Source organism: Capra hircus, chromosome 2 (assembly GCF_001704415.2).
Source record: "Capra hircus breed San Clemente chromosome 2, ASM170441v1, whole genome shotgun sequence".
Taxonomy (NCBI): Eukaryota; Metazoa; Chordata; class Mammalia; order Artiodactyla; family Bovidae; genus Capra; species Capra hircus.
The window spans coordinates 93,896,722-93,918,498 of NC_030809.1; the positions used below are offsets into that span (position 1 = coordinate 93,896,722).

At 35.9% G+C, this 21,777-nt stretch overlaps 1 protein-coding gene across 2 annotated transcripts in view; it reads left to right on the plus strand.

Annotated features, from left to right (window-relative positions):
- GALNT13 (polypeptide N-acetylgalactosaminyltransferase 13) overlaps positions 1-21,777 on the plus strand; it is a 648,808-nt gene that overhangs the window by 61,599 nt on the left and 565,432 nt on the right. For both annotated transcript variants that reach the window (XM_005676121.3, XM_018063172.1), the window contains exon 3: positions 9,018-9,263. In XM_005676121.3, coding sequence (XP_005676178.2) covers positions 9,122-9,263 — 142 coding nt within the window. In that variant the 5' untranslated portion in view covers positions 9,018-9,121. The remainder of the gene's footprint in view (positions 1-9,017; positions 9,264-21,777) is intronic.

Genomic DNA, 21,777 nt, shown 5'->3' on the forward strand with positions numbered 1-21,777 from the left:
GTTAACAGGCTATTTCAGCTTCACCCTTAATTATGTTTTTGTCTCAAAGCAGTTGAGGTTTGGGTAGAGGAGACCAGAAGTATCAGAGGACATGGAACAAGAGAGCAGCTTTATGTAGTGAACAATTATTTTCAGTTTACAGCACCATTCACCCACAGCTCAAACAAATGAATGTTTAATACAGTGTTTTCAGTTTTCATTATTATTATTACCAGGGTTTGTATAATTTTCTCTGCATTTTTACCAGAACTTTTACTTCTCAGTCCTTCTTGCATTGATTCATTCAACAGATGTTGATCTGGCACCAATTTTATGCCAAAAAAATGTTTTTGGTATCTTAAGGATATCACAGGGAATAATAGATGTAATTCCATTGCAAGAATCAGGCAGTAAATAAATTAACAAGTACTAGTGATAAGTATTCTGAATCAACCACATAAGTATATTGCATAGATGGTGGAAGGGCATTATCTTAGATAAGTTGGTCCAGAAAAGAACTCTCTGGGGATATTTGAGCAGTGATCTGAATAAAGAAAGGGTAAAAGATTGTTTCATTACTTAGGAGAACAGTGTTCTAGAGAGTACTTCAAGCATGAAGATTCTGGAGTGCATTAAGTAAAGGAGAGAGTTAGAAGATGAAATCTGAAAGGCAGTCAAGGTCCAGATTTGGTTGTTTTATAGGCAAAGTTAAGGATTTGGAATTTATTTTATTGATTTATGTAATAAAAAGCCATTGGTCAATAATGATCAGAACTTAGAAAATATCTGATTAAAATTTAATTTTAACATGACCAAATTTCCTTCTGTGTGGAGAATAGGTTTCATGGAAATGTATTTAAGCAAATTGATCCCACTCTTACATATATACTCAAGAAACACATATGTACATATGTATGTGTTCATATATCAAAACTTGTACATGAATGTTCATCACCAGATTATTCATGATAGCCAAAAAGTGGAATTAACCCAAATGTGGATCAAATGACAAATAAAATCTGATAAATTCATGCAATGGATATTATTTGTCGAGGAAAAGAAGTAAAATGCTGGTATGTACTACAACACAGATAAAATCTTGAAAACGTTATACTAACTGAAGAAGACAGTAACAAAGGACAGCATATTGTATGAGAGATAGATGCTCTATTAGTGGTAACCTAGACCTAGGGGCAATGGGCGAGTTGGAGGGTTACAGTAAAGAGGAGTTGTTTTCTCTCGAGGAAATGGAAGTGTTCTAAAGTTGATTGTGGCAATGGATGCACAACTCTGTGACTATACTACAAGCCATCGCACTGTACATTTTAAATGTGTGGATTGGATTGAATAGTATGTGAATTCTATCTCATTAAAGCAGTTTTTTTTTTTTTAAAGTTAAAGCAATATATCAAGTTGGTGATTATGTAGGTTAAATCTATAGGTAGAAAGTGAAAGTGTTAGTGGCTCAGTCATGTGTTCAACTCTTTACAGCTCCATGGTAGTAAGTAGCCTTCCAGGCACCTCTGTCTATGGAATTCTTCAGGTAAGAATACTGGAGTGTAGATGGAGCCAACAGAATTTGCTGCAAAGTCAAATACGGGTGTGAAAGAAAGAGCTGTCAGAAAATAGTACAAAGTATTTTGGCTAAGTTATGTCAAAACCTGCTTAGGACTTATGTAAGATAATGACTGAGAGCTACATTGGATGGCCATGACTGTCTCAGGTAAGTCTTCCATATAATGGTGGGAGCTAAAGACTGTTGGGTTTAAAATCGAAGGGAAGGACAAGGATATGGGATGTATAGGCAATGATTATACATGCTTCTTTCCAGGAGTTTTGCATTCAAGATGAGCAGACAACTGGAAGCATAGATGAAAAGAGATGTGGGGTCAAATTAGTTTAAGATGATTATTCATATAGCATCTTTGTATTGATAAAAATGACTTATTCAAGGAGGAAAAACTGAAGCAGAAGAGACAAGTGTATCAGTAAAGCCCATGAATGTGTGGGATCAGAGGATGTTATACTCCTTAAAAGACAGTTCATGCATCATCACACTCAGACTTGCAGATTTAGGGGTGGCAGTCATAGGAACTAGCAAGTTGATACACTCAACATGGCAGTAAGCAAAATCCTCTTTTGATTGTTTATATCTTCTTGCTAAACGTACACATGTAGTGATGAGCTGAGAGAAAATAGTGTGGAGATGGCAGTCTAAAGGCAAACAAGGTGCAAAGTTATCTGAGGAATGGAAATTGATTTGACTAGAGCTATTGCAGGATGGCTCTGAGGCGCTGCAAGTCCAGTATGAGTTCATAGATTTAAAATGAGAACAGGCAGCATATTTTTGGGGTTTCTCTCTAGTCATGTTCATCTGTTTGCATGTAGGAGTGGTGTAGGGGAAAGTTAAATTTAACCAGTGTATTGGTATGCTAAAGCTGCCATAACAAAGTATGACAGACTGGGTGACTTAAACAACAGAAATTATTTTCCAAAGGTTTCAGAAGTCCAAATCAGTGTGTCAGTAGAGTTAGTTTCATTCTGAAGCCTCTCTCTGTGGTGTGCAGACAATTGCCTTCTCTGTCTTCACATGGCCTTTTTCTGTGTTGTGTCCTAATAGCGTCTTCTCATATGGATACCAGTCATATTGGACGAGGGCCCCTTTGTATGACCTTATTTTAACTTAATTACCTTTTTAAAGGATCTATCCCCCAATATAGTCACATTCTAAAATACTGGGGGTTAAGACTTCACACATGAATCTTCTTGAGGAGGGAGGCACAATTCCACACATAACAACAATGCTGGAGTTTTAAAATTTAAATATATTTTTGAGGTGAGAGAGGGCATATATAAAATGTGCAATCTGGTTTTCATAGAGTTAATTATTTAAGAAAAAGAGACAAATGATAAACATTTTCAAAAATACATTTAAAAAATATGTTAGGAGAGTATTAATAGGTACCAAGAGTAAAATAAAGTGAGCTAAGGAAATACAGAGTGATTAAATTGTGTGCTATTTATAGGTTGATAGGAAAGCTCTCCGTGATTTGACTAGAAAGTAAGATTTGAAGGAAGTTAGAGCAGGAAGCCATGACTGTATCAGCGGGCAGAGAACACAGCATATGCACAGCCCTGGGGCAAGACAGTCACTGGTATGTGTAAGGAAAAGCCAGGAGACCCATGTGACTGGTATGGAGAACAATGGTATGAAATAAGATCAGAAAGGTAGTATCTGATGCAGTTGGATTATAATTTCTTTAGTTAATAAAATTTTGAGTAAATCAGGGAATCATGCAATAGGGACATAAACATTTTGGTTTCACCTTTAACAAATGAAATCTAATTTACATAGACTGAGATGCACAGATCTTAAGTGTACAGTTCAATGAGTTTTAACAACTGTAAAATCCTGTGTAACTCATATTCCATCAGCAACTACATCTGTTAAATATATGTCTAATAAGTAAATATAAAATATATTTACAATGCTCTTAAATGTATTTCAATATAATATAAATATTAATATATTTATAAATATTGAACATATCTGTGATACTCATCCTGACTCCTGACCTCCCGAACACACACATACTGAATGTACACTGCTTCTCTAAGGATCAGGGAAGAGAATGCTCATTCATTTTTTCTTGTTCTTTCAATGCTATTCATGATGATAATAACTATTACTGTTCAGTTCAGTTCAGTCGCTCAGTCATATCCGACTCTTGGCAACCCCATGAACCACAGCACGCCAGGCCTCCCTGTCCATCACCAACTCTCAGAGTTCACCCAAACTCATGTCCATTGAGTCGGTGATGCCATCCAGCTATCTCATCCTCTGTCGTCCCTTTCTCCTCCCACCCTTGATCTTTCCCAGCATCATTGTCTTTTCAAATGAGTCAGCCCTTTGCATCAGGTGGCCAAAGGATTGGAGTGTCAGCTTCAACATCAGTCCTTCCAGTGAACATCCAGGGCTGATCTCCTTCCGAATGGACTGGTTGGATCTCCTTGCAGTCCAAGGGTCTCTCAAGAGTCTTCTCCAACACCACAGTTCAAAAGCATCAATTCTCTGGTGCTCAGCTTTCTTTATAGTCCAACTCTCACATCTATACGTGACCACTGGAAAAACCATAGCCTTGACTGGACAGACCTTTGTTAGCAAAGTAATGTCTGCTTTTCAATATGCTGTCTAGGTTGGTCATAACTTTCCTTCCAAGGAGTAAGCATCTTTTAATTTCATGGCTGTAATCACCATCTGCAGTGATTTTGGAGCCCAAAACAATAAAGTCAGCCACTGTTTCCACTGTTTCCCCATCTATTTGCCATGAATTAATGGGACCAGATGCCATGATCTTCGTTTTCTGAATGTTGAGCTTTAGGCCAACTTTTTCACTCTCCACTTTCACTTTCACCAAGAGGCTCTTTATTTCTTTACTTTCTGCCATAAGACTGATGTCGTCTACATATCTGAGGTTATTGATATTTCTCCCGGCATTCTTGATTCCAGCTTGTGCTTCCTCCAGCCCAGTGTTTCTCATGATGTACTCTGTATATAAGTTAAATAAGCAAGGTGACAATATACTGCCTTGATGTACTCCTTTTCCTATTTGGAACCAGTCTGTTCTTCCATGTCCAGTTCTAACTGTTGCTTCCTGGCCTGCATACAGGTTTCTCAAGAGGGACTACTGTGCCTCAGGTACTGTTACTACTATTAACAATTGCTATTACTACTATATATGGAACTTCTCCTATGTGTCAGGCACCATTATAAGAACTTTGTATGTAGTAATTAATCAGATACTCAGAGCCTTATGAGGTAGCTACAAGAAATATACATTTGGTTATTCAGATGACCATAATATGTTTCTCAGCTATATTTTGGGGCTTCCCCAGTGGCTCAGTGGTAAAGAATCTGCCTGCATTGCAAGAGATGTGGGTTTGATCCCTAGGTTGGGAAGATCCCTGTAGAAGGAAACAGCAACCCACTCTAGTACTCTTGCCTGGGAAATCCCATGGACAGAGGAGTCTGGAAGGCTGCAGTCCATGGGGTCTATAAAAAGTAAGATATGACTGAGTAAACAACTACTGTTCATATTTTGGAATAGAAAATGGCATAGAACATTTAGGTAACTTGAATTAAGCTATATGATAAGTGAGTGTGGAACTCAGATTCAGATCATGGTATCATAACTCAGCAGGTCTTATACTTGGTTCTCTACTAATAGTCAAATTTTATGTTATGAATATGTGAAGTTTTCTTAAAGGCAAGTGGGGGCATTTTTCCATTTTTTTCCACTATCTTTCCACATAAGGCATTCATTTAATATTATCATTGGCAGTTTCTTTGTCTCTTACTATATCTTTCCTTGTGGCATGGTTTTTATGGTTTACAGTGTTTTTTTTTTTTTTACAGTGTACTGTTTGATTTAGACTATAGGTAGAATTCCCCTAGTCCACCTGAATTTTAGATTTTCATTCATATGAAGACCAGTCTTTCTGTCAATAAGAACTGTAGTCAATTCAGGGTAATTTTTCAAAGCTTACTCACTATAATTTTTAGTCATTAAACCAAAATGCATAATTGTCCAGTCATCAGCTCCCAGAAGTTCCTGCCTAACTACTTAAAACATTTAAAGTGTGTTGGTAGCCAGAATGTTCTGGAAGCATTGCCAAAAGTTTTCCATGAGCTTCATTCATCCTTTGGGAGCCTCATAAAATAGATTGAATATATTGGCACCAATTATGTAGTTTTCTACAAAAGAAAACATTTGACTAGAGATGAAAATGTATCAAACAGCAACTAAAGTAGACATCCCCCCCCCAACCCAGGTAAGTGATAATCTTATAATAAAAAAAAAAGTCTTTCTTATTTTAAAAACATACTTACCAAACTTCTAATTTTTACTTAGGTCTTATTTTTTTTTATATTTGAAATCCTTTTTTATAGAATAGTAAAATTGGTGCATGTTTTCAAGCAAAAATTCTGTAACATCTCAAAGTCTATAGCTAATACCATTATTTAGTGGATAAGAAAAGAAAAAAGGATAAACAATATGATTAGCAAGATGACACTTGATAGCTCTCTAACTCCTGATTTTTTTCCTATCTAGAGAAATATTTTAAAGAGGGGAATACTGTGTTCAAAACTTTGAAACAATTAGAAAAGGATAGAGCCTGTAGTTGATGCAAAGTTAGCCATGTTCTACATTGGTTTGGCAAGCCAGAACTTGGATTTGGCTTGAGAAACAGAGTAGTGTTTGTAACTAAATAGGGTCTTACTGGAATAGAACTGTAATACAGATGCTGATTCTCTTAGATAAACTTGGGCCACCAACTGTGCTTATGTTGGTTAGTATTACTTTGTATATTGTGCCATCCTTCTGCTCAATCTGTTTTGTTCTTAAGAAGAGTATTGAAACAGTGTATGCGATTACTATTTTACAAGTACTGCTGCTGCTGCTGCTAAGTCGCTTCAGTCGTGTCCGACTCTGTGCGACCCCACAGACGGCAGCCCACCGGGCTCCCCCGTCCCTGGGATTCTCCAGGCAAGAACACTGGAGTGGGGTGCCATTTCCTCCTCCAATGCAGGAAAGTGAAAAGTGAAAGTGAAGTCGCTCAGTCGTGTCCAACTCCTAGCGACCCCGTGGACTGCAGCCTAACAGGCTCCTCTGTCCATGGGATTTTCCAGGCAAGAGTACTGGAGTGGGGTGTCATTGCCTTCTCCATTTACAAGTACTGGCAGATAACAAATGATAAAATTCAGTATATTTTCAAGGTAGAGATGTTTTCACAGTAGATAGAATCAAAAACTTGATATATATAAGGAAAGATTGGTTCATAAATTAAAATATTTAAAGAGCAACTTAGTTTTATCACATAATAATAGTAGAGTTTTCTCAGTGTTAATATCTTGATATATAGATCTAGCAGGGTATGAAATTACAATAATTTGAATAATGCTTGAAATGGTAATAAGATGTGATTTTCATTTTCTATTATGGTTAAAGTTTAAATTAAATTCTCAATAACCTCAACTATTAGGCTTTTATTAGGAAATGACTTATCTTAGACATTTTAATATTTAATATTAAGTGATTTCAGATTTTGTATTATAATATTCTTTATATTTCTTTTAAAAAAGTTCTTATACTTTATCTTGCTTAAGTATCACAATTTTGTGAGGTAGATGGGGAAGGAAATATAAGTAAAGAAAATGAAGCACAGAGAGGCAAAATGCTTACTTAAATTCATAATTCCATTTTATGACAGCCTGTCATGGTTCTTTTTATGTCTTTTTTATGATAAAAGATCCTATGATACATAGATCTTATATAACATATAGATTTTTGTATTATGGGATGTTTTGTTTTAAGGTTTTCCTTCTAAATCTGGGAATGGCCATTTAGCTACCATTAATGTAATATATACTTTTGCACAGAGCTCTTTTCCTACAATAAACTGAAGGAACCTGCTCCATCTCATGTCCAAAGAAAGACAGAAAATTAACTAGATTGAATTTTTTTCAAATCTCATATTCAGTGACATATACATAAAGTAACAGGAAATATATATGTGGGAATCCTTCTCTTGTTGTCAGGTTTAGAGGCTGAGTTCCAGTGTTTACTTATAATTTTTACAGAAAAATGAAGTTAAAATGAAACAAAATAATTAGCATGCTGTTTTTCAAGAAAAACAACCACTGTCAAAAATCATGCATTCCTTAGGTTTGTATATGTTCTATTTTTAAAAAATATTTGTTGAATAAATGTAAATTTTATGTAGATGTTGAAAGCAGGCTCTGTTATAATAATTTTTTAAATTGTAACCTTATGTAAGCTTTGAGTTGTTACTACTCTGATCAGATTGTGACGGACAATAGCATTTGTGTTGCTTTATGATGCAAGGTCAACTGCCATTAATTTAAACAACTTCTGCCTCAGCAAATTGTACTTTGATGTTTTTATTTTGAGACAAGCGTTTCTGAGATAGTCCAAGTATCTTTGTATTTAATAGCTGTTCTCTTCAAATATCTGTCAAAATTGTTGCTTATCTTATTCACATAAATAAATTTATATTTCAGTTTCTATTATTTTAATGTAGCCAATGATATGAGACTATTTTTGTGTTGATATAATTATTCTATAGATAGAAATAACAAAGTAGTTATTATTGTTCTATGTAGTATAAATAAAACAAATAAGTATATATTATTAATTCCACACTTACTTTAAGTATCTCTTAATAATTGCACACATGTCTTTGTTATGCCTTTAGAATTCTTGCTCTGGTTATTTTCTTTTAAATCACTTTACATTTAATGTATTATTCACTGATAATTTTATGAATGTGTGCTAACCATTCTCAAATGCATATCTGTAGTGGTTATTTTCTATGCAGATCAGATGGATTTTTAAGGATTAATAACTGATGACTTATTTCAATTAATTGCCTTTTTGTCAAATATTTTTAAAAATGTCAATACTAATGACTGTATTCTGAAATATGGTTTACAAGCATTATAATTTTTGGTCCTCATAGCAAATCTTTATTTTTGGCACTGTTAGTTTCATTTTGTAGGTGAGAAAACTGAGTTTTATAAAGTCTCCCCTATGTAGGAAGTAAATAAGTCCAGGCTTATCTGTGTAAAGACCAGCTCTTAGCCATTGCAATATATAATAACTCAGGATGAAAAGTGCTGATTCATGGTAAATTCAGAACTGCACTATTTTATAACCTAGTGCTTTACAGAATATGGTGATAGAACTTTAAGCAAAAGGCAATACAACATGAAGAAAGCAAGTGGTTCCCAGAGGCCCAGGAAAATAGTGGCAGATCTAGGATTAATAGTTACAATTTAAGCCCCTTGGCTTGCTTACAACTCTCACTTATTTGGACTTTTAATTCTGAACTGGAGGGTCAAATGCTGATATATATGAGAGCACTAAATAGTCATATATTTCATGTTATATCACATTTGTGCAAAATAAACTGTGAGACAATTATTTTTTCTTCTTCCTTTTTTTCCCCAAATACAGTGGGATGCATCCTGCTTTTATCCGGGAGTTCACCTCTGTGGCTTGGATTTATCACAGCCGTGTCTGTCTTTGATCTCTGTGTTAACTAGAAATCAAGGGAAGACATGAGGAGGTTTGTTTACTGCAAGGTGGTTCTAGCCACTTCACTGATGTGGGTTCTCGTTGATGTCTTCTTACTCCTGTACTTCAGTGAATGTAACAAATGTGATGACAAGAAGGAGAGGTCCCTGCTACCTGCGCTCAGGGGTAAGTACTTATGAAGCAGACGTTTCTTTTATGCAGCTAAGAATGGTGGTGACTCATGATAAAACATGACATTTCAAAATAAGAGTTCAGTTTATTGACTTAGAAGAACATTTGGGCAGAACTGTTAATGTACATTTAGCCAAGGGAAAGCTACTTTACTTTTCTTGGCCTCAAGTATTTTGTTGGAAGAAATGAGGAATTACCTCACCTCTAGAGTACTTCCAATTCTAATAATTCCAACATTTTGTGACTGTAGTGAGCATTACAATTGGACAGAATTTTAAATTTAGGCTTTCAGAAGCATAAGCCTTCAGAGATCAAGAACATAATGTAAAAAAGGAAAACTACTGAAGTGAGATGGTGAGGAAAGTAGCAAAATGAGACTACATTACAGCCCTCAAAACTTCCAAAAGCAATAAAAGAAGGATACTTTTTTAAAAAGCAAAACATGTTGGTGGCTAGATTTAACTTGTGGGCTATCAGCTTGCCACCCTGTGTTAAAGGCAAAAGATAATTTTAAGTGTATCAAAAACTCATTTTCACTCAATATTCCCTCTTAAGGAACCAGTGTCAGTGACTAGATAAGCATGAATGCTGAAGAAACATAATAATTTATATAAATGGTGATTTATTAAATATAGTCATTCATTTCCTAAAGTTATTTCATGTAATTTTTCTATGTTTTCTTTTGGCTTAAATGTCATTAATTTATTTCTGAAATATTCCTAGTGAATGAGTGCTTCTAAAGTACTTGAGCATGCTTGAAATTAGTTTTAGTTATTGTTTTATTCAGTTGCTAAGTCATGTTTGACTCTTTACAACCCCATGAGCTACAGCATGCCAGGCTTCTCTGTCCTTCACTATCTCTCTGAGTTTGCTCAAACTCATGTTCATTGAGTCAGTGAAGCCATCCAACCATCTCGTCCTCTGTTGCCCCCTTCTCCTCTTGCCCTAAGTCTTTTGCAGCATCAGGCTCTTTTCCAATGAGTTGGCTCTTCCTATCATGCGGCCAAAGTATTGGAGCCTCAGCTTCAACATCAGTTCTTCCAATGAATATTCAGGGTTGATTTTCTTTAGGACTGACTCCTTTGATCTCCTTGCTGTCCAAGGGACTCTCAAGAATTTTCTCCAGTACCACAGTTCAAAAGCGTCAATTCTCGGACACTCAGCCTTCTTTATGGTCCAACTCTTACATTCATATATGACTACGAGAAAAACCATAGCTTTGACTCTACAGGCCTTTATTGGCAAAGTGATGTCTCTGCTTTTTAATATACTGTCTAGGTTTGTCATAGATTTTCTTCCAAGGAGCAAGTGTCTTTTCATTTCCTGGCTGCAGTCACCGTCTACAGTGATTTTGGAACTCACAAAAATAAAATCTGCCACTGTTTCCAATTTTCCCCCATCTTTTAGCCATGAAGTAATAGGACTGGTTGCCATGATCTTCATTTTTTGAATATTGATTTAAGCCAGCTTTATCTCTCTCTTTCACCTTCATCAAGAGGCTTTTTAGTTCCTCTTCACTTTCTGCCATTAAGGTGGTATCATCTGCATATCTGAGGTTGTTGATATTCTTCCATCTTGATTCCAGCGTGTGAGTCATCTGTGCTGGCATATCACAAGATGTGAAAATTGTGAAAATGAAATTGTTAGTCATTCAGTCGTGTCTAACTCTTTGCGATCCCATGGACTATAGCCCACCAGGCTCCTTTGTCCATGGGGTTCTCCAGGCAAGAATAATGGAGTGGATTGCCTTTTCCTTCTTCAGGGGATCTTCCCAATTCAGGGATCAAGTCCAGATCTCCTGCATTACAGGCAGATTCTTTACCATCTGAACCATCAGGAAAGTGAGAGTACTATAGGAAAAAGTTGCAAGAAGACTGGAGTGTGTTGCCATTTCCTTCTCCAGGGGATCTTCCCAAACTGGTGATTGGACCCACAACTCATGCATTGGCAGGTGGCCTCTTTACCACTGAGCCACCTCGGAAACCCCTTCACATGATGTACTGTATATTTAGGTTAAATTGTCAGGGTAAAAATATACAGCCTTGATGTACTCCTGTCCCAGTTTTGAACCACTCCATTGTTCCATGCCCAGTTTTAACTGTTGCTTCTTGACCTGCATATAGGCTTCTCAGGAGATAGATAAGGTGGTCTGGTTTTCCCATCTCCTTAAGAATTTTCCACAGTTTGTTGTTATGCACACAGTCAAAGCCTTTAGTGTAGTCAGTGAAGCAGAGGTAGATAATTTTATTCTCTTGATTTTTTTTCTTAACATTTTTTAATGCTTTTTTTCTTAAAATCTAGTTTATATTAATTCCTTACTTGGCAAAATTTTTCTTTATAAGCATAACAAAAGGTAAACTTTGAAGCCCAGTTGATATATTTGTACCTTTTGGAAAAGTGAATCTAATTTACTGACTTGAGGTTTCCATTCATTTAATGAATGTATTCTGCTTCTAATATATAGATATTTTTGAGGTGATTTATTAATCAAAATATTCTAAGAAAGATAATTTCACTGATACTATCTGATTATATGAGTAGGAAAATTCAGAAAAGCATTTCTAAAAATTAATTTTTTGTTGAGTGATTTTGTTGGACATCTTTAGTTTACTTTGTAATAATACTGTGGTCCAGCTGGAGAAATTATGATTATCTTCTTTTCAAAATGAGTCTAACTCTTTCAGTAGAGTTTCTGACTAGCACAAAAACATTGAGAGAAAGTAATATGAAAGTGACTGAGCCTAGACCCATTTAGATAGTTTATATACATTTTTTATGCTCTTATGTTAGAATTATTCAAAGAGGAAAACTTTATGAATCCATCAGTTTTTGATAAATGAGCATGGGGATTGATTTGCTGATCTTTGCTTAAAATCACAGAATAAATCAGCCTTCTCTGCTTTGTTAGAACTGGCTGAGCTGCTGCTTGGCTGAAAGTGGAAACGTGATTTGATGGATCACATCAGTTTAGTATGATCACTTGGTCATTTGTTGAATGGAGACATCTAGATTGGTCACAGAAAATTTTATGATCTGATTCAGCAAAACTATGACAGCCTTTTCTGGAAGTACCTAAAGAGCAGTTTTACTGATTTAAGTTCTTAATGTTCAGTTTCAAATCTCAAAATGTAAAATTTAATGATGCAAGGCAAAAATAGTAATTTTTCCTTGTACTTAAAATGTAAAATTAAACTATATTCTCTTTACTTTTAATACTTCTTTAATGTTATACATTAATATTTGTCTTGAAAATGTGAAAATTAGGCCTTATAGTTTTAATTTCATCTTCTATTGTTACTCATTATTTCAGAATATTACTTTATTTAGGAACTCATACTATTTATTTAAAATATTTTATTTACATGTAGATGATATTGTACAAAATACACTTGGCTGAAATATTCAGGTTCTAGATATGTTAAAAACAGGATTTTTTGACCAAAAATGTTGACCTTTCTGGACGTTTTTGTCTGCATTATTAAAATAAAGGTTTTGGGCTACATAGTTTCTAAGATGTCTTCTAGTTCTAAATTTTGAACCACTTGTAAATACCCAACATTAGCAAACACTCTGAATTAATTTTTGAGATATGTTCATTCATTTACTAAATCAGTAATTATTTAAGTGCTTCTACAGTTAGCATGTTGTATATCTTAAACTTACATAAAGCTGTGTGTCAATTATATCTCAATTATAAAAAAGAAGAACATAGTCTGGTAATAGGCAAAAAACAAGAAGCAATCTCAAGTATCAGCACCTCAGACTTCATAGGGGGCATAACAAGATAGGACTGCCTCATGGTTAAAAACCCAGCTTTATTGACTAACCTGGTCCTCAAGTCCTCCCCTGTGAATTATTAGTAGCTCTGTGACTTTTAGCAAATTCCTTAACAAAATCTTGGTGTTCCATTTAAGAGGAGAACCTTAAAGTTAATAAATCTTACTTCACAGAGCTGCCTTGAGAATTAAACATGATGATGTGATAAGCCTCTCAGTGGAGTGGTAGCTCATGCTGACCCTTTATCAGTGTCTGCTAAACATTGTGAAGTAATGAAAGGTCTGAATGAGACTCCACCAGACTCTGCTGTCCAGGCTGAGTCAGGTCCATAGCATGGGGCAGTTATTCTGGGTATAGCCCACCCCCCCCAAAGGAAATAACTTTTCAAAAAAAAATATGGACTGTGCCCTAAGACCTGGAGATACAAGGGAAACAAGGTCTCTGTTGTCATGCAGCTTATTTGCTGTTGTTGTTCCGTCACTAAGTCATGTCTGACTCTTTGTGACCTCATGGACTGTAGCATGCCAGACTCCTCTGTCCTCCCCTATCCCCCAGAGTTTGCTCAAATTTATGTCCATTGAGTCGGTGATACTATCTAACCATCTCATCCTCTGCTGCCCTCATCTTCTTTTGCCTTCAGTCTTTCCCAGCATCAGAGTCTTTTCCAATGAGTTGGCTCTTTGCATCAGGTGGCCAAAGTATTAGAGCTTCAGCATCAGTCCTTCCAATGAGTATTCAGAGTTGATTTCCTTTAGGATCGACTGGTTTGATATCCTCGCCCTCCATGGACCCTCAAGAGTCTTCTGCAGCACATAGTTAATACTAAAAATTTATTTCTCTCTCTGTCTCTTTCAGTTAAAATGTAATTTAGAAATGGTTACAAAGCACAGAGAGTACTGGGATGAGGAAGAACAATGCTCTGAGTAGAGCATCTAGGGTATTAGAAATGGATCTCGGATACTAGCTAAAACTTAAGAGACTATGGCACTTAAACTGAGGTCTAAAAGATAAAAGTAGGAAGTAAATAGTTAAAGAAGAAAACACTAATTTTTATGGAATTATAAAGATAATGGAACACCCAAGATACTTCTTAAGGGAAAAAATACAGAGATCTTACAAAATTTGAGTAATCAGGACTGTAGTATTTGCACAAAGGGGAGCCCAAGTGCCCAGAGGAACAGAATAGAGACCCTAGAAGTACACTCACATGTTTGGAACATTCAATATATGACAGAGGAAGCACTGCAAATCAGTAGGGGAGAGAAGAGCTCTTCAATAAATACAGTGAAAATCATGGTAATATGCATGGAAAATAGATGAAACTAGATGCTTAACTCATGTCATAAACCAAGATATGCTTTGGAAGTATTAGTGTCACAAGAAAACTTTACTTTTAGCAGAAAATAAAATAAGCATTTTTAGGACTCTGAATTAAGGAACAGTTCTGAAATACTATACAACATCATTGACCATAAAAGATACTATTGATAAATTTGACTATATTAAAATTCAGGAAGTCAGTTTACTTGCATATACTTTAAAGAAAGTAAAAAGAGAGATTACAAACTGTAGAAGATGTTCAAAGAACATGTAGCTGAAAGATTATTGTCAAATATATATAAATAAATCTTATTAGTAGTAAGGAAAGACCACATAGTCCAACAGTAAAAAAATGGACAGGAAATAAGCATAAATACACATTTCTAGGAAAAAAAGAAACACATATAACAAAAAAGAAAGTTATGGTAAAATACTGAACATTGACTGTAAGATGAAAATACAGACCAAGACTACAATGATATATTTATATACATTCAATTGGCAAAAATTAAAAAGGCTGCCAATACCAATTGTTATTAGAGGTGATGTATTTTCACATTTTTTAACAGTAACTTCAGATAATGGTTTGACATTGCTGCCAATATCTAAAAATTCATGAATGAACCAGAATCCATAGTCATATACTTATAAAAATATTTCCACGTAAGCAAATATTTCACAGTGCTACTGTTCATAAAAATAAAAGTTGAAAATAATCCATAGGCCAATTAATGCAAAATCTGATGAATGAATAGATGTATGGAATGTAAGAGAATAATATATTTTAGTCAAAGTGAACTATAGAAATTTGCACCAATATGAATTAATCATGATAATACAATAGTAAGTTAAGTATGGAAGTTATATTTTTCAGAGATGATATACAGCATGGTACAGTTTGATAAGTTAAAATCAACTTAGTTTTTCAAATGTATGCTTTAGAACTATATAGAGATGCATCAAGACTTCATATAGAGCAAGTCAAGCTAACTGTGAACATAAGATTTAGGATGTTGATTGTCATGTGCTGGGGCAACAGGTGCATGGGGTGGGAGTATTTTGACTGAATATGGGGCATTACTAGGGTCCTAGGTGTGTTTTGTATGTGGGTTTGATGTGTCTGTAATATAGACAACTAAAGTGAGTGAATAAGAACCATTGAATGGATTTGAAAAAAAGGGAAAGCCACTGAATGAGTTTAGAATACAGCAGACATGTTTAGCTCTGTGTTGTGGAAAGTTCATGTGTGGAATAGATTGGGGAATAGACAACTGTGCAGGGAGCTGGGGTAGGTAGTGGTGGTGGTCTTCATGAGTTCTGTATGGGAAGTAAGTCCTGCTTAGAGCACAGTAGTGCCAGTGAGATGTGACAGAAGTGGGTAAAATAAAGAGGTATTTGAGACACAGGATTAAGAGACCTGGGTGCTTGTCAGACTCCGGGGGGTGGAGGAGATGGAAATGTCAAGGACAGATTTCAAGTTTCTTGCAGGACATTATTTGATCCAGTTTCTTGATAGGTGAGATGGAGGAGGAGTTGAAGGAGATACTGAGTCTATTTTGTATGTGTTGAGGTTGAGACATGTGTCAGGCAACTGAATGGAACTGTTCAGTAGGAAGTTGACTACATTAATAAACTCTAAATACCAGACTTAAAAACTATCATTTTTTTTTCTAAGATGGATTACATTCTTTTTCTTCCTTGTTAAATGGAGTATATGGAATAGAATTGAATCTTTGCTTTTGAGTGAGTGCTATCATTTTATATATCAATTATTGAGTGATGCTATAAAAATGATTATTTTGAGGGACTTCCTGGGAGCACAGAGACTTGTTCTAATATTAGATACAGGGCCATGAATCCTTTTTCCTATTTTCTAAAGGAGTACCTTCGGGTGACATAAGTTCTTGTTAGGGGAGTATAACTCTTTTATGCCACTCTGGGGCCACCTAGAGCTAAAATGCACTGAAGGATATTTCTGACTCCTAACTGGTGTGGAATACTAAGTGATGCTGCTTCAGAGTTGGAAGAGTTAGAATAGCTATTTGAGAGAGTAGATATTTAAAAGACCAATGTTGCTGCAGTGTACCTACAAACGCTTTGGGGAAATTTGAGGTTACATGGACAGTCTGCATGATCTCTGTCCTCTAAGAGCCTGTGTCCTTAGGCAAGTTAATTTGTCTCTCTGGGCCTCAGTCACCGTGTATAAAATGAAATGAGTATGATGAATCATAGTTTTCAGTTATGAAAACGTGTTCTTCAGTTGTATCTGACGTTTTGTGACCCCATGGAGCCTGCCAGGCTCCTCTGCCCATGGGATTCTCCAGGCAAGAATACTGGGGTGGGTTGCCATTTCCTTCTCCAGAGAATCTTCCCGACCCAGAAACTGAACCCAGGTCTCCTGCTTTGCAGGCAGATTCTTCAGTGTCTGAGCCACCAGGGAAGCCCTGGTTTACATGCTTATTTCCAAATAAAAGATTATTTTTCTAGCTATTTTTTCTCAATAAAAGTATGGAAAATGAACTATTTTGTTCATTCCATGGAAAATGTACTGTCTGCTAGAAGAAGTGGTGATGTGGAAGTGACATGGGGAGAGAGCTGCTTAGCAACCCCAGGAGAGCCTTCTCATCAACAGAGGACAAAGGGATATAAAATTATGATATTTAAGAAAGGAAGGAACCTCCCATTCTTTACCTGATCCTGAATATTGAACATATTACACATATTTAGGAAATGAAATAAAACTTACCTTCAAAAAACGGGAGATGAAAGAATATTTAAGAAAGAGTCATTGCTGGTATATAAACAAAGATGAGTACATTAGCCAACAGTAATAAAAATAAACTATGATTATTCTAAATTTTGTATACATGTTAGCTTAATCATCACACAAAAAAATGTGATGACATTTTTCTTCTTTTACATATAAATACACTGAAGCAGAGTGAGCGTATGAGGAAATCACTTCCATGTTTTTCTTTCACTCATGTCCACAGTATTTCTAACACCAGACGTGTTGACTTTTCCCCAAACAATTCTCTGCAACACAAACTTGGTGTTCTACAAGTCTGACACTGTCTACCTGGACTGAGCATCAGACCCCACAAGTAATGGACTCAGTCCCACAAGGCTGCCCCACTTCAGACACCAATTTAAGATCCCATCTTGTCCTCATTACTTCTGACAAACCAGCTGTAAATTGGCACATCCATGACCCCTTCTTGAGTCTGATAATTTGCTAGAATGCCTCCCAGAACTTAGGGAAACCTGTATTTACATTCACCAGCTTATTATAAAAGTTATAATAAAGCCAGATGAAGACTTTTGCAGGTGGAGGTCCAGAAAGACACCAAGCGTAGGAGCTTCTGTGCCCTTGGAATTGGGATATGTGAACTTCCTGTCATGTAGATGAGTTGAACATCGTAGAAACTCTCTGAACCCCATACTTGTCAGATTTTTATGGAGGTTCCATCATATAGATATGTTCAGTATCAGCTCAGTCTCCAGCCCTTCTCTCCTTCCTGGAGGATGGGAGGTGGAACCGAATGTTTCAATCGTCTAATCATGCCTTGGTCTTTCTGATGACAAGCCCCATCTCAGAGCTATCCAGGAGCCCAAACTGAATCATCTCATTTGAACAAAAGATGCTCCTATTACCCAGGAAATTCCAAGCGATCTAGGGGCTCCATATCAGGAACCAGGATCAAAGACCAAACATCAGATGCTTCTAGTGCATAACTTAGGAAATTATAAGGGTTAGAGTAACTCTGAGCCAGGAATTGGTAGCAGAGACCAATAGCAATACCTGTATCTTCTCTTGTTTCACAGTGTGGTCAAGAGGACGTGCCAGAATTTTAACAACCAATAGAACAGAATTTGGTTATTGTAGTGTAAGTTGAGTAAAGGACTGTTATCACTTAATGCCAATTTTCATTGGAATTCAAGTGCCATGCTTTCATTCAGATACCAATATGGAGCACAGAGTCTGAAAATTTGAGTTGAGGGTTTTGTCTTCACTCTCAGAGGCATCCTAGACTTGACCAAATCTCTCTGGCTAGTAGTATATATAAATCATGGTCAGGAAAATATTTCCTAGGTACCCTTCTTGTTTCAGGTCATTTATGAAACAATATTGCCATATCTGGCATTTTAAGGTTTTGCAAAGTTACTTTCATGCCCTGTGTCCCCCAAGACCTCCTTGCTGCTGCTCTGAATTGGGGAATCAAGAAAATTAATGGAATTGTTGACTGCAATCTTAATTCCATCCCTCCATGTTTCCCTTTAGCCCTGCCTGGGAGACTCCCTGGTCTCTTCTCATAAACCTGGAGATACAGGTAGCCCTGCAGGATCTTAGTTGTTGGACCAGGAATGGAACCCTGGCCCTGGCAATGAAAGCACCAAATTCTAATCACTGGACCACCAGGGAATTCCCTCTTTTGTTTCTTTCTAAGTGATCTCTTCATAACACTAACATCTTGTCTTGTACTCATTTATTAAATAGAAAATGCTTGTTGACCTTGTTTGATTCATCTTTAGTGCTTTAAGGGAGAATTCTCTGTGTAGGTGTGAGAGGAAGCTGAAAAGTAGTGAATTAAAGTGTTAAAACTAACATCACTTTTTTTCTTGTTTTTTAAATGCATGGCTTCACCTTTAATGGGGAGGGTAGAAGAGCATAAGTGATTACAATGTATTGGAATTGTCCTGAATAAATATTGATGACTTTGGGACTTTCAGGTGATAATATTTATAGTCATACAAAAGGTAGGAGATACAGGCTCAGTCACTTGGAATAGAACATATATATGTCCCAGGTAATTTTCAATTGAGTTTATAAATAGTATTCAAAAATTAATAGACTTCATAAAAATTTGACCTTTGATATTTGCTTTTGCCTTACATGGTTTTGTTCACAATTCACTCACTCTGATCCCTTCTCTAATCCAGACAGACATATCAGTGTCAGGAAGAAAAATACTTTGTAATAATGAACAATTGTGAGGTTTGCTGTGGCAGCTACTTTGTATATACTGTTTCAGTTAGTTCTCACAGGTGCATTGAGTGTAGATATGATTGTTACTCTCTTTTATATATAAAAGACTGAGATATGAAAGGGTTAATTACTTTCCCCAAGGTCACAAAACTGACAAGTGGGAAGAAAGGGCTCTCAGGCTGGTTTGTCAGACTTTTGAGCTCAGACTTGAAACCACAATGTTATGCTGTGTCCCTTACTCAAGTGCCTAGACATCTTTAAGGAAAAATAATCATATCATTTACATACTATTTATAAAGTACTTATAAATATTGGAGTATTTCTGGAGGACAAAGAAGGAGGTGGCCACTGACCTTGGGTAATAATATGTCTTATTTAATTATAACTTAGGAGAATAGTACTCTGGCAAACTTACCTGTCTGAAAGGTAGGCTTTCAGACTTTAGCAATTTTGCATTTGTTGAGTTGTGACAGTGTACTGATTAATTTAGGTTGCAATTTTCCTTAGCAGTTTCCTTTGGAGCCAATCCTCTTAAGTCTTACAAAGAATGAGTAAAAGTTGTGAACAGTAGTGAAGCACTATTTTTTCTCAAAATTTTAACAAGAATGATTGAGATAATTTTTCATCCATTTATTTGTTAAAAGTACTGGTGTAGATACTATGAAATATACAAAGCTTAATCAAATAGAACATCTGTCTTGAAGAATCACACAGTCTACTGGAGACATGGCATAACTACATTACAAAAATAAAATGGTAACTGCTATAAGAGAGATAACAAGTAAATTGCTATGAGAGGCCCCAAAGTATATTAATTATGTGGACATGTGCAAATTGGGAGGGAGTGGCTATCAGGGAAAGAAATTATCAGGAGAAGGCTATTGGCTTCCTCAAAATGAGGATATAAGAAATCAGTGCATTGGTTGATTGGGGAAGAATCAGACATAAAGAGGATTTACAGATTTTAGATTGAAAGTTAAGATAAAGAGAGATTTTAAAGGACTTTAAGTGCTAGGGAAATTAATTTTAATTCTCTTCTCTAGGAAAAGAGAAACTGTTGAAGGTTTCTGGAGAAGGAAAGATGTGTTTAGCATCAGATGGAGTTCAGAAGGAGAATGCAGTGTTGTTTAGTACATGTGCAAGATAACAATAAGATGAGTTTGGCCACTAAAGTTTTATTCATTAATTAAAACCATTTAAATTAGATGGCAATTAAAACTAACTGAATATTAAGTCATTTAAATTCTTTATTCTGAAAATTAATTGGTAAAAACAAGAAAGTTTTCTGTTTTGTAAAGTCAAGTTTAAAAACAGTTTGAAGAAGTAAATTCTCATATCTTTGCTTATTAGTATGAAATAAGATGAGCCAATTCACTCAACACACAATTTGAAGGCTTGATGTGTATCAGAGCTGTAGATAGAAAGGTAAGAATCACTCTTATTTTAGAATGAAATGTCAGCATATAAATACTGTGCTATCAGGAGGAGATAAAATATACAAAATAAAGAAAAATACATGAGTAAGACAATACTTGTCTTTTGAGGGCAAGCTCTAATTTTCAATTTCATAAAGATTAGAGTTGATTGAATAGAAAATGAAGGACGAAGCTTATTACCAAATATCCCATCAATAAAATGGAAATGGACACATGTTTATCTCTACACATTGGAAATCATGGCACTAAAGGGCTGTGTTGAGGCAGAGACAGCTGCACATCGTATAAGCTCAATTAATAACTGTTGAACAAATAAAACAATTAATGCGTGATCAGTGTGGCAGATTTCTGTTTTCATAATAGACTATCCAGTATAGGAAGATGATTAAGAATCTTGAAACAGCTGTATTATCATGGCAAACATTTTTATTGTCACTCTTTCCACACAGAGTCCAAACTTTTTCTTTTATTTTTCATGGTCTCATAAAATTTGATCTCACACACTAACAAAGTAATGCTCAAAATACTCCAAGTCAGGCTTCAACAGTGTGTGAACCATGAACTTTTAGATGTTTAAGCTGGATTTACAAAAGGCAGAGGAACCAGAGATCAGATTGACAACATTTGTTAGATCATCAAAAAAGCAAGAGAGTTCCAGAAAGATATCTAGTTCTGCTTTATTGACTAGCTAAAGCCTTTGACTGTGTTCAGTTTAGTTCAGTCACTCAGTTGTGTCCAACTGTTTGCAACCCCATGAACCACAGCACACCAGGCCTCCCTGTCCATCACCAACTCCCGGAGTTTAGACAAACCCATGTCCATTGAGTTGGTGATGCCATCTAACCATCTCATCTTCCATCGTCCCTTTCTCCTCCTGCCTTCAATCTTTCCCAACATCAGGGTCTTTTCACATGAGTCAGCTCTTCACATTAGGTGGTCAAAATATTGGAGTTTCCGCTTCAACATCAGTCCTTCCAATGAAAACCCA